The 14,071-nt window shown below is 49.9% G+C and overlaps 1 protein-coding gene across 12 annotated transcripts in view; it reads left to right on the forward strand.

Moving 5' to 3' along the window:
* The window catches only part of NCOA2 (nuclear receptor coactivator 2), a 1,089,938-nt gene that overhangs the window by 873,284 nt on the left and 202,583 nt on the right, over positions 1–14,071 (forward strand). For all 12 annotated transcript variants that reach the window (XM_078687164.1, XM_078687175.1, XM_078687166.1 and 9 more), the window contains one exon: positions 4,499–4,664. In XM_078687164.1, coding sequence (XP_078543290.1) covers positions 4,499–4,664 — 166 coding nt within the window. The remainder of the gene's footprint in view (positions 1–4,498; positions 4,665–14,071) is intronic.

Below are 14,071 nucleotides of genomic sequence, written 5' to 3' on the forward strand. Positions count from 1 at the left end.
CATTGAGTGCGTTCCTGGGCCAGAAGTAGGGTGTGGTTGTTACTCCCACTACTTTCTGGTTCCCAAGAAGTGCAAAGGGGGCCTACGCCCTATCTTGGACCTCCGGAACGTCAACGTCTTCCTCCGGAAGGAGAAGTTCAAGATGCCGACTTTGGCTCAGGTCTTAGCTGCCCTAGACCCAGGAGACTGGATGGTAGCGTTGGACTTGCAGGACGCCTATTTCCACATCCCCGTCCTGCCGGCCCACCGGCGTTACCTGCGGTTCACGGTAGGCTACGAGCACTTTCAGTTTACTGTGCTCTCCTTCGGCCTTACCAGCGCCCCACGGGTGTTCACGAAAGTGATGGCAGTGGTCGCAGCTCATCTGCGCAGGTTAGGGGTTTCAGTCTTCCCCTACCTTGACGACTGGTTGTTGAAGGCGGGCTCGCCCCAGACAGTCGTCAGCCACCTCCAGACTACAGCCGACCTCCTGCTCCTGTTGGGGTTCTCCATCAATGTGCCGAAGTCGCACCTGTGTCCCTCTCAGAAGCTCCTCTTCATCGGAGCGGTTCTAGACTCAGCTCAGTTTCAGGTTTATCCTCCCGCACAGCGGGTTCGGGATATTCAGGCTCTGATTCCGATCTTTCAGCCTTTATCCCGAGTCTCGGTCAGGTTGAAGCTGCGGCTTCTGAGGCTGATGGCCTCCGGCATCCTTCTGTTGCATCACACCAGGTGGCGGATGCGGGCTCTGCAGTGGGACCTGAAGTTTCAGTGGGCCCAGCATCAGGGCAACTTGTCCGACCATGTCTTGATCTCGGAGGACACTGCAAGACAGTTGCAGTGGTGGCTCATGGACCGCGATTGGGTCAGCGGCAGGTCCCTCTCCCTACCCCAACCGGAGCACGTAGTTGTGACAGGAATGGGGGGCCACATGGGAGAGGCGGAGATCAGAGTCCTCTGGTCTCCGGCGGAGTCCCGGCTCCACATTAACCTTCTGGAGCTGTGGGCGATCCGGCTTGCACTGAAGGCATTCCTCCCCTCTGTCCGGGGTGTGTAGTGCAGGTGTTCACGGACAACACCACCGCCATGTGGTACTGCAACAAACATGGCGGGGTGGGGTCGTGGACCCTTTGCCATGAGGCTATGCGCCTCTGGCAGTGGCTGGAACATCAGGGCATGACCCTGGTGGTACAACACCTGGCAGGTTCCCTGAACGCCAGGGCGGACTAATTCAGCCGTCGGTGCATGATGGATCACAAATGGCGTCTGAATTCTGACGTGGCGCAAGGCCTCTTTCAGCAGTGGGGAGAGCCTTGGTTAGATCTATTCGTCACAGAAGAGAAGGCGCAATGTCATCAGTTCTGCGCATTGGAATTTCCAAGGCGGCACTCGCTCGGTGACGCTTTTCGTCGCGAGTGGAGTTGCGGTCTGTTGTACGCCTTTCCGCCTATAGCACTTCTGCCCAGAGTGCTGAAGACGATCAGACGTGACCGGCCCCAAGACATCCTTGTGGCTCCGGACTGGGCACGAAGATACTGGTATCCCGAGCTACTCAGCATGTCAGTCGATCCTCCGATTCGTCTGCCTCTTCAGGAGGACCTTCTGTCGCAGCAGCAGGGGACGGTCCTCCACCCGAACTTGTCCAGTCTCTACTTACATGCGTGGAGATTGAGCGGCTGCAGTTGAGGCCATTTGACTTGCCTCCTGAAGTCTGTAATGTGATTCTGGCAGCCAGGCGTCTTTCCACAAAATCGGTATACGCCTGCAGGTTCTCCTCTTTCTTCTTTCTCTTGCCCAGCAGGGCTCTGCTCTGGGCACTCTAAAGGGCTACCTCTCTGCCATTTCCGCCTTCTTAAGGTTCCCTGATCATCCCTCTTTGTTCAAGTCCCCGGTTGTAAATAGGTTTTTGAAAGGCATTACTCATATGTTTCCTCCTGTTCCTTTCGTGATGCCTCAGAGGGGCTTGAACCTGGTTCTGAATTATCTGATGTGCACTCCCTTCGAGCCACTTCATAACTGTCCTCTTCGTCTCCTTACTCTTAAGACTGCATTCCTGGTTGCCTTCACCTCTGCCAGGAGAGTGAGTGAGCTCTAGGCTCTTTCTTCTCAACCTCCCTTCCTTTCTGTCCATCCGGACAAAGTTGTGTTGCGGACGCGACCCTCTTTCCTGCCCAAGGTAGTCACAGCCTTCCACATCGGGCAGTCCCATCACCTTGCCCACCTTCTTTCCTCCTCTGCATCCCTCGAGAGAGGAAAAGAGGCTCCACCTTCCGGACCCAAAACGTGCGTGCTCATATTATCTGGATCGCACAGGCCAGTTCCGGGTGGATGACCAACTCTTTGTTGGTTACATGGGCGCTAAGAAGGGACGGGCGGTGCACAAACGGACCATTTCTCGATGGGTCGTCTTGTGCATCAAGGCTTGTTACTCTCTGGCTAAAAAGGAGCCTCCTGTGGGGCTACGTGCCCATTCCACTCGGGCCACGGCGGCTACTACTGCCCTGGGTCGGGGAGTCCCCTTGAAGGACATCTGTCAGGCAGCTACGTGGGCCTCGTTGCACACGTTCGCAATACACTACTGCCTGGACAGCCAAGTCCGGAGAGATGGCTTTTTCGGCCATTCCGATCTCCAGGACTTTCTGGTGTGATCATTGGTTTGCAGACCCACCACCGGGGTTGGTATTGCTGGGGTATCTATTCTAAGGTAAGGAATCTAATACTAACCTGTTTCTTTCAGATGCACAAGTTACTTACCTTCGGTAACGATATATCTGTAAGAAACAGTAGTTAGTATTAGATTCTTTACCGCCCCACCCATCCTCCCCGTTCTGCGAACCGATATCTAGGGTTAAGGTCATCCCCTTTCAGGGCCCTAGTTTGTATGGCACCAGTGTTGTTATCATGGCTCTGCGTTTCTGGCTCGGAAAAGCTGTGTATAAGAACTAACGTCAGCGCGCGAGAGTGGCGTCTAAGTACGACAAAGTCATCCCGGCGCCAACGACGACAGACGCGGAGCCGCAGACGACGCCTACCGACGCGCAGGGGTACTGCTACGCAAAAGTTTCCGGATCCAGTCTGACGCCTGGGGATATTCTAAGGTAAGGAATCTAATACTAACTACTGTTTCTTACAGATGTATCATTACCGAAGGTAAGTAACTTGTGCGTTAATACAAGGGCCATGGTGGTTTTCTCCGGGTTCTTCATGGCAGCGCCCCTCTGCTTGCGGGCCCCTTGCGTCCGTCATTACCAGCACTACTCTGGGTCACAGGGTGGGGATCCTTCTGCAGCAAGCCCAGGCTCAGTTGGCCTGCATGAAAGCAGCAGCAACTGGGCAGAGGGCTCCTTTCTAGACAATAGACTGTGAACCCTCACAGACTGAGTGCATGTCGAAGGCAAATATTGGCAGCCAGTGGCGCGCTTTGTTCCAAATCCGCAGGATTATGAATTAATAAAGCAATTGGACTGGGAGCCGATCAACTTGGTCCTGCCATTTTGGACCGTTATCCTGGAAGCCGAATATGCTTTGTTTAAGTCTTTTAAACTAGAATACAGTTTAATTTGAACAAAGATATCCTGTTGTTGCATACCAAAGCAGAAATTTGGCAAAAGCACCTTGTGTACTTAAAGAAAAGTGTGGCCCTCCGTTTGAATGGTGTGGTGAAGAATCAAGAATGGTTTCCCACAGCATTAATCTACAATATCTGATAATACAAATGTGCAACAATTGTTTTGGTATAGTTCTGGAAAGGTATCCCCAAAATTGATGTGGCTTCCCAACAGTATACTCCAAACCTTTCAAATGTGCCTAAATTAAAAAAAGCTCCTTGTAAAGTTCCTCTCCAGAGCAGTATTGCTGTGCTGGAAGTCCATCCGCCTAAACTATCTCTTAAGCACTGTTTGTCTTTAGAAATTAAGTAAACACTAGGTGTTCCCACTTGAATTTTGAATATATATTATTGTTTACTGGTTTGTCACTTCTATTTTGTGATAATTTGCTTTTTTGTTTGTGATTTATCTCTAAATTATCTGGGTAGACTTGTGGACAGTGGCAAGTTATATACAGGTAAAACATTTAGTTGCATGACAAAAAAGGAATTCAAAATGACTCAATAGCCAATAAAGGTAAACAACCACTGCAAGATGTAAAACAAAAAAGCAGCATTCAACACATAAGATGTAACCTAATCTTACTATATTTACACATTTTAGGAGACATTTACAAATATTCATTTTTTGGATCACAGAACTTCTCTTTGATGTGAGCAATATAGAAAGCAGCATTTTCAGTTATATACTATATTTTGAAGTAGATCATGTATTTGTTTATGCATTCTTTTTAATGCACTTAGTGGTGAATTCAGAATAAAACAGTAAGGAATTCAAAGAACATGCAATCTGATAAGATATCAGATTGGGAAATATTGGCCATCCATTATCCTACATTATAGTTAATAAATATATCATCCTCTTTTGAATATTGAAAGTTAAACCTTTGTTGCATGTTGCATCTTTTGCAGACAACAGTTTGGCAGTTCTCCAGAGGAGCTGATGTGTCCACATCCGGTCTCGGAACAAGCAAGTGACGAGGGGACCCTCTTGGATCAACTCTATATGGCTTTAAGGACCTTTGATGGCCTTGAAGAAATTGATAGAGCTCTTGGAATACCAGAACTTGTCAGCCAGGTACATTTTGCAGTGAATTTTAGCAATTGATTTTTTATTTATTTTGAAAGTTTTATATAGCGCGAACAAGATCTTTGCAGATAACAGAGCGCTTTACATAGGCATGGGGTAGGGTGGGTAATACAAGTAAAACACAAGTGCAAGGGATCAGAACAAGTAGTACAGATCGACGCACAGTCTTAAAAGATCAAAATTTGTAGTTCAGGTGTGTTTAGCCATGAGGATAGCTTTAACTTCTGAATTCCAGATCCTAGGCGCCATTCCTGAGAAGGAGCGTTTGTAAGTTCTTTCCTTCCGGAATCTTCGAGGTTTCAGCAGAAGATTGTTTGTGCTTCTGGTGGTTCTGGAACCGCCGGAAATTGTCAGCTTCTGAGAGGTAGCCGGGAGAGTTCAGGTGTATAGCCTTGTGCGTCATGCAGGCAATTTTCAGATGAATTCTGGCTTCAAAAGGCAGCCAGTTCAGGGATTTAAAGTCCGGGGAGATGTGTGAGTGTTTTTTTGATCCAGTGATGAGTCTCGCTGCCGCGTTTAGTGATGCTCTTAGGGGTGCCGTTGTGGTTAGGGGGAGACCACAGAGGGCGATGCTGCCGTAGTCTATGCGAGGGATGATTAGTGCTTGTACTGCAGTTTGGAGGTCTTTGGCTGGGAGGAAGGGTTTAAGTTTCCTCAAGGTATTTATTTGGAAGTTCGCTCCCTTAGTTGCCTTGCTGCTATGCTGCTGCATGTTGAGATTGGCGTCAAGTGTTACGCCTAAAGATTTAGCTGAATCCACTATGGTCGGTTGGACATTGAGTGCAGTTAGGTGTTTGAGCCAGGTTTGCGTGGTAGAGATTTTCGCGGGAGGTGAGATCAGAAGGAACTCAGTTTTCATAGCATTGAGTTTGAGGTGGTTATCGGCCAGCCAGGATTGTGTGCTTCTGATCGTTGAGTTCAGACGCATAATGTCTTTGGGTGATTGTAGTTTGAGATAAAGTTGAGTGTCATCGGCGTACATGTGAAAGTGTATGTTGGATGCTTGTAGCAATGCGGTAAGAGGTTCCATAACTAGGTTGAACAAAGTAGGGGATAGGCAGGATCCTTGGGGGACCCCTAACGATACCGGTACAGGAGAGGACATCAGGTTGTTGCACTTGAATTTCTGAGACCTGTTGTGTAGAAAGGAGGTGAACCACTGAAGAACAGTCCCAGAAAGACCCATTCTTGTGTTTAGGAGTTCGAGTAGGTTCTCATGTTTCACAGTGTCGAATGCTGAAGAGAGATCAAGAAGGATGAGGAGGCAGGTATCATTTTGATCTAAAATTTGGAGGGCGTCGTCTATTATGTGAGTCATAGCAGATTCAGTACTGTGCCCTGCTCTGAAGCCTGATTGATGAGAGTTGAGGAGATCAAACTGTTCTATGTGCTTTGTCAATTGAAGTTGAACGCATTTTTCCAACAATTTTGCGAGAGTGGGAATGTTGGTAATAGGACGGTAGTTGTTTAGATCAGAGGGGTCAGCTGTTGGTTTCATTAGTAGAGGTGTAACTTGTCCAACTTTGAGGGCGTCAGGGATGGATCCTTGTTGAAGTGAGCTATTGATAATTTTAATCCAGAGTGGGAGGAGCAAAGGGGTGAAGTCTTTTACTGCGTTAGCAGGAAGAGGGTCATTGAGGTGATTGGATGGTTTCAGGGAGCTGAGTAGTCTGTCAATTTCTTCTTCAGAGTAGGTATCAAAGGATGACCATGTCGCATTGTTTTTTGGTTCATCGGGTGTTATGTAGTGGGGTTTGGAGTAAAGGCTTGCGTCAATGAGGATATCGTTCCTTATGTTGTCAGTTTTTTGGCTAAAGAAGGCAGAGAAATCTTCACAGGAGGGTGCATTGCCCAATGTGTTCACAGCTTGGGGTTGTTCCTTGGATTGTGACCGGATTAGCTCGAACAGTTTTTTTGTGCGGCTTTTTGCTTGGTCAAGCTGGAGTCTGAAGAAATCTGACTTTGAACGTTTTATTTTCCTGAAGTAGGCGTTTCTCTTTTTCTTTAGAGTTTTTAGGTGCAGTGCCGAGGGGACAGATCTCCAGGTGCGCTCTGCCAGTCTCATGGCCCGTCTGTCCTCATTGAGGCTCCCGTCGTACCACGGATTGGAGATCTTGGTGGAGACTCTTTTCAGTTGCAACGGTGCAGCCTCATTGATTATCGTGGTCATAGCGTTGAGATAGTGGTCGGTTAGGCACTGAACGTCAGTAACGCCGGAAGGGGGAAGAAGGAGATTGCAGCTGTTAGGGGGTAGAGAGTTAGGATTGAGTTTCTTCAAGTCTCTTTTCCAAACTTTGGGCTTGGAGGATTGGGCCGGGATACGTTTGACTTTCTCATTGATGAGGAATGTGATAATGTGGTGATCTGACCAGTCACAGGGTTGGATTGAATCAAGTTGAGTAGTTCCTTCTTTGGAGATGATAAGGTCGAGGATCGAGCCTTTGTCATGGGTCGGCTGTTGCAAATTTGGGTGAGGTCAGAAGCGTTGAGGTAATTTTTGAGGCTATTGACCACTGCGTCATTACAGTCATTCCAGTGAAGATTGTAATCTCCAAGGTATATTTGTGTGTTTTGTCGTCCTGAGTTGATTGAGATTGTGTCCATGAGTTGTTGGGAGAAGGTGAAGTTGTCCCCAGGTGGGTGGTAGATGATGTGTAGTGAACATACAGGTTTGTTTTCACTGATGACATCAAGGCAGATGTATTCACAGGAGGTAAGAGAAGGGGCGGTGACTTTATTCATTGAAAGGTTGCTCTTGTAAATGCATGCGATTCCACCGCCTGTTTTCCTGGGCCTGTCAAGTCTAATGATGCAGTAGTTGGGGGGGACTAGGATATCCATGATAGGAGTAGAAGATTCAGTTAACCATGTTTCCGTTAGGATGGCTAGGTCAACGTTCGAGGAAATGATGAGATCAGCGATCTCCAAGGAGTGTCTTTGGGCCGATCTACAGTTGAGAAGTGTGCATTTGAGTCTGGGGGAGCAGAGGGAGGAGGAGGGATCTCGAGTGAGGGAGACTTTTGTGAGGTTGTTGGGGACGGAGCTTCTGTTGTTATGCGTGGGGTGTCTGAGAGGGTTGGAGAGAATAGTAGGAATGGACAGGTGTGTGGTGGCTAAGATGGAGGTGGATGGCGAGCCGTAGTTTTGGCGAGTCGGGGGCATATGTGCGGAGTAGGGTGTGTATGTCGAGGTCCGAAAGAGTCTTGGTAGTGCGTCGAGGGCGGTTGGAGGTATTGCGAGCGGGGATAGAGATCCAATGAGCGGGGTGAGTAGGGTGTGAGGGGGGTATGTTGTTATGTTGAGAAATGGAGGTGGGAGGGGTTGTCTGGGGTGTGTGAGGGGTAGCTCTTTGAGGGTGCGGAGTTGAGGGCGATTGGATGTATTGCGAGAGGGGATAGAGGTCCAATGTAGGGGGCGAGTAGGATGTGAGGGGGAAATGTTGTTAGGTTGGGAAGAGGTGGGGGGTGTCTGGGGTGTGAGAGGAGTAACTCTTTGAGGGTGCGGAGTTTTTCTCTCACTTAGAGGAGGGTGGACATGATCGTGTCCAGTGTGGGGTTGGGTAGTTCAAGTTCAGGCATTTATAAAGCGCACTACTCACCCAGAGGGTCTCAAGGCGCTAGAGGGAGGGGTTCATTGTTTGTCGAATAGCCATGTTTTCAGTTCTTTTCTGAAGGAGATGTGATTCTGAGTAAGGCGGAGGTGGGTGGGGAGTGAGTTCCAGGTCTTGGCAGCCAGGAAGGAGAAGGATCTGCCACCCATGGTGGTTTTTCGGATGCGCGGGACTGCGGCGAGGGCTTGATTGGATGATCTTAGTTGGCGGGTGGGATAGTAGAAGGACAGTCGAGTGTTGAGGCATTCGGGTCCTAGCTTATAAAGGGCCTTGTGTGCGTGGGTAAGAAGGCGGAAAGTAATTCTTTTGTTGACGGGGAGCCAGTGGGTGCGCTGGAGCTTTTTCTGCAATTTTGTTGTAATTCCGGCGTAGAGTGTGTTGCCATAGTCCAGTCGACTCGTGACCAGTGCATGGGTGACAGTTTTCCTTGTTTCGAGGGGGATCCAGCGGAAGATCTTTTTGAGAATGCGAAGGACGTTGAAGCAGGAGGACGATACGGCGTTGACTTGTCTGGACATTGATAGAGAGGAGTCTAGAATGAAGCCAAGGTTACGTGCATGGTTTGTGGGTGTGGGCGCTGATCCCAAAGCGGAAGGCCACCAGGAGTCATCCCAAGCTGAGGGGGAGGATCCTAGGATGAGCACCTCCGTTTTGTCTGAGTTGAGTTTTAAGCGGCTCTGTTTCATCCATTCGGCTACTTCTTTCATACCTTCGTGAAGGTTGTTTTTGGCGGTGTTGGGGTCTTTGGTGAGGGAAAGGATTAGCTGGGTGTCGGCGTAGGAGATGATGTTGAGGTTGTGTTGACGTGCGATGGAGGCGAGGGGACTCATGTAGACGTTGAAGAGGGTGGGACTGAGTGAGGAGCCTTGGGGTACGCCGCAGATGACTTCGGTGGGCTCTGAGTAGAAAGGGGGGAGTTGGACTCTCTGGGTTCTTCCGGCTAGGAACGAGATGATCCAGTCCAAGGCTTTACCTTGAATGCCGATGTTGTTGAGGCGTTGTATGAGGGTGTTATGACAGACAGTGTCGAAGGCGGCGGAGAGGTCGAGTAGAATGAGGGCCACTGTTTCACCGTTGTCTAGGAGTGCTCGGATGTCGTCGGTCGCCGCAATGAGGGCGGTTTCGGTGCTGTGTTTGGCTTGAAAGCCGTGCTGTGAGGGATCCAGGGAGTTGTTGGATTCAAGGAAGGCTGCGAGTTGGCTATTGACGGCTTTCTCGATGACTTTGGCCGGGAAAGGGAGGAGGGAAATGGGTCGGTAGTTTTTCAGTTCTGAGGGGTCTGCTGTTGGTTTTTTCAGAAGGGCGCTGAGTTCGGCGTGTTTCCATATTTCTGGAAAGGTGGCGGAGTTGAAGGAGCAGTTGATGACGTCGCGGAGTTGGGGTGCGATGATGGAGTCAGCTTTGTTGAAGATGTAGTGGGGACAGGGGTCGGAAGGTGAGCCAGAGTGGATTGAGTTCATGAGGCGAATGGTGTCTTCAATGGTGACTGGGTTCCAGGAGTTAAGGTAGTTAGTTGGAGGGGTGGGATCTGAAGGGGGTGGGGTGAGTTGCTCATTGGGAGTATTCTTGAAGCTGTTGTGGATGTCGGCAATTTTGTTGTAGAAGAAGGAGGATAACGCATCGCAGAGGTCTTGGGAGTTAGTGATGTCGTTGGATGCTGCGGGAGGGTTGGTGAATTCTTTGACGATATTGAAGAGTTCCTTGCTGTTATGGGAATTGTTGTCGAGACGGTCCTTAAATGCTGATTTCTTGGCGGATCGAATCAGTTGGTGGTGTTTGCGGGTGGCTGTCTTGAGGGAGGTCATGTTGTCTGAGGTTGGTTCTTTTCTCCAATTCTTCTCCAGGGTGCGGCATGTCTTCTTGGATTTTTTAAGGTCATCATTGAACCAGGGAGCCTTTTTGCTGGATGATTTCAACTGGTGTTTTTTCCGGGGTGCTAGTTCGTCTGCACTGTGGGTAATCCATTGCCTGAGGTTGGTGGCCGCTTGGTCTGGGTCCGTTGCTAGGGTGGGAGTATTTTGGCTGAGTGATGTGAGGAGTTGGTCAGTGGTGATTTTGTTCCATTTTCTTCGGGGAATGGGTTGTGGACGGTTGTGGGTCAGGGTTGTTTTGTAGCTGAAGTGAACACAGCTGTGATCCGTCCAGTGGAGAGCTGTAGTGTGCTCGAAGGAGATGTGCTTGCTGGAGGTGAAGATAGGGTCGAGCGTGTGTCTGGCTGTGTGAGTGGGGGTGTCAACAAGTTGTTTGAGTCCGAGATTGGACAGGTTGTCCAGAAGGGTGGTGGTGTTGTTGTCGAGAATGTTGTCAAGGTGGTAGTTGAGGTCTCCTAGAAGAATGTAGTTCTCTGAGGCGAGGGCGTGCTGGCTGACGAAGTCAGTGATGTCGTCGCTGAATTGAGATCGGGTGCCTGTAGATGAGAGTTCCTCTAAGTGTGGTCCTGGGATCGGTGTGGATCTGAAAGTGGAGGTGTTCGGCGGTTGCAAGATTGTCGTCAGAGCTGGTTGTAATTTTGATGGTGTTTCTATGGACGATGGCGATGCCTCCTCCAGTTTGTTCGGTGCGGTCTTTTCGAATGATCTTGTAAGTGTCCGGTATGGCTATGGCGATGTCGGGGGCAGAGGATGCATTCATCCATGTTTCAGTAAGGAAGGCGATGTCAGGTGACGCTGTGTCGATTAGGTCCCAGAGTTCGGTTGCATGTCTGTGGACCGATCGGGTGTTCAGTAGGATGCATTTCAAGTCGTTGGGTTCGGAGCTGTGTGTGGAGGAAGTGTGTTTGGTGAGGGTCCTGAAGCAGTTGAACTTACAGGAGAGGCAGGAGAATGGGCCGTGGGTACGTCCTGGGGTTGCTGCGCAGCAAAGTGGGGTGCGTCCGGCGTTGAGGGCGAGGAGAGTAGCGGCATCATAAGTTACTCTGGGGGGTTGGGAGCGGCATAGAGCAGGAGGACGGGCGCTGGGCGCGGTCCAGGCGTGGACGGGCGTAGACGGGCTTACCTTTGGCGCACCTTCGGCGCGAATGGGGCGCGATCGCTGCGCGTGGACGCTGCGCGTAGATGCTCCTGGCATAAGTTGAGAAGTGGAGGGGGGCGGAGCGTGGGAGGGGGAGCTGGGAGGCGTGAGCGTAGGGGGAGGGACGGGCTGCAGGCACAACAAAATGGTGGCCAAACAACAACAAGAAGGACAACAGTACGCAATGGGCGCAATCAGGCAGCAATTGACCTCAGGGGGAAGTGCAGGAAAAGCGAACTAGGGGTTCAACACAAGATGAAAATCACAATCCTTGAAATCACCAGACAAAGCGATGCGGAGCACTACGCCACAGATCGGGTTCCAATACTATGTCCTTAAGCTATGGCAGAGGGGAGGAGCAGCGTTACGCACACAGCCACAATATGAATGTAATATGCAAATAAAGCAGTGCGGAGCGCTACGTTACAGATCGGATGCAGAAGCAATTTAGTTACAATATAAGGCAATGGGGAGAAGCAGCGTTACGCACACAGCCACAATATGAATGAATGTAATATGCAAATAAAGCAGTGCGGAGCGCTACGTTACAGATCGGATGCAGAAGCAATTTAGTTAGAATATAAGGCAATGGGGATAAGCAGCGCTACGATACCACAGCAGCGCTATGAGGTCGGGAGGAAGGGTGGAGTGACCGCTTTCCAAGGAGTCAAGCTAGTCACAGAGAATCCCCAGCCTGGCCGTTCCTGGTGACTCGTGGGTGGGAGGGGGAGCTGGGAGGCGTGAGCGTAGGGGGAGGGACGGGCTGCAGGCACAACAAAATGGTGGCCAAACAACAACAAGAAGGACAACAGTACGCAATGGGCGCAATCAGGCAGCAATTGACCTCAGGGGGAAGTGCAGGAAAAGCAAACTAGCGGTTCAACACAAGATGAAAATCACAATCCTTGAAATCACCAGACAAAGCGATGCGAAGCACTACGCCACAGATCGGGTTCCAATACTATGTCCTTAAGCTATGGCAGAGGGGAGGAGCAGCGTTACGCACGCAGCCACAATATGAATGTAATATGCAAATAAAGCAGTGCGGAGCGCTACGTTACAGATCGGATGCAGAAGCAATTTAGTTACAATATAAGGCAATGGGGAGAAGCAGCGTTACGCACACAGCCACAATATGAATGAATGTAATATGCAAATAAAGCAGTGCGGAGCGCTACGTTACAGATCGGATGCAGAAGCAATTTAGTTAGAATATAAGGCAATGGGGATAAGCAGCGCTACGATACCACAGCAGCGCTATGAGGTCGGGAGGAAGGGTGGAGCGACCGCTTTCCAAGGAGTCAAGCTAGTCAAGCTAGTCAGGGTAGGGAGTTGGGGGTGGTCATTGAAGGAGAGAAAGTGTCTAGATTACTGGCGCAGGGGGGGGAGGGGTGGGGGTGTTCGATTGGCTGAGGTTGGAGTCGGAGTTGGAAGTGTTAGGGAGTGTGTTGATGTTAGGGTAGGTAGGGAAGTTGGGGGGGGAATGGTAGGATTAGCGATGGTGTTGGTGTTGTTGGACAGGGAACCAATGGTAAGTGGGTGAGGCAATTGCGGGACGTGTGGACGCTGGGCGTTGCGAGGGTGGCAGTGTGGTAGAGGGGAGTGAGAGTGGGGGGAGAGGTTGAGGGAGGAGAGAGGGCCAGAAGTGGCGGGAGTGCAAAGCGTGGGGGGGGGGTTGGGGGAAGAATGAGGGCTAGGAGTGGCGGGAGTGCAAAGAGTGTGGGGGGAGATGGGTTGGGCGAGAGTCATGTTGTGTTGGGTGCAGTCAGGTGGGGTTGAGGTTGGCGGCAGAGTGGAGTTCATGTTATGTGGGAGTGGGGTGGAGGGGGTGGGGGTGTTGGGGACGGGGGGGAGATCCGCGTCTGGGATTGTGGAGTGTGAGGTGTATGTAGCCGGGCGGTGATAGAGTAGAGTACTGGGGGGAGGTGCGTGTTACTGGTAGGAGGTGTTGTGAGGTTGTGGATGTTGGTATTGGAGGCTGGCTGGTGTGGGATCTGGGCGTTGGAGATGTACTCTTTGAAGGTGGGGAACAGGTTGTCAAATAGGTCAAGGTTTCTGTCTGTGGATTGAATTAAGATAGTGCCGTTATTGTAGATAGTGATGGATGCTCTAGCTGGGTAGAGTTGGGATGGTGTGGTGGCAAGTGTTATGCCATGGGCGGTTTTCCTGGTGGTCGAAATGGTGAGTAGGGCGATGAATGCTTTTCTCCATTGTGCTCTGCGTATAGTGTAAAGAATGATATCGGTGCTCTTAGCTCCATTGATGAGGGAGTAGTAGGTGTCTAAAAAGGGGGTTTCAGGGTGGGACTTTAGGAAGTTGTGCTTAAAACGTTTTATGTTTTTTTTGATGTGATGCATATGAAGTTCCTGACAAAAGAATCCATCTGTAATTCAAACTACAAACAAATCCAGAACTGAGCATAAATGTAGACTGCAGACAGCCGAAGGTGCTCCGAGATGCAGATCTATTATTCACATTCTGGTGACATAGTATAATAAAAATTTACCAAAGCCAATCAATCTATCCTTTAGGCTGTGCAGTTGTTTTTTGCTGTCAGAAAGAAAAAAAACAAAAGGCTGTGGCGAACACCATTGGCAAAAAAGATCCAGAAAAATGTAGTATAACACACACTTGTCATGATGATACGCAGCCCCCTGCGTAATGACATTTGCATGAAGGTCTCATAAGGCATAGACCATTGTTTTTTTTTTTTTAGGTTGGGCTAGACCTGCAGTAATCGGTGTGTGGGCTTGAAGTCCATTCTCTTTCTTGCCAT

Source organism: Lissotriton helveticus, chromosome 4_1 (assembly GCF_964261635.1).
Source record: "Lissotriton helveticus chromosome 4_1, aLisHel1.1, whole genome shotgun sequence".
NCBI classification, from domain to species: Eukaryota; Metazoa; Chordata; class Amphibia; order Caudata; family Salamandridae; genus Lissotriton; species Lissotriton helveticus.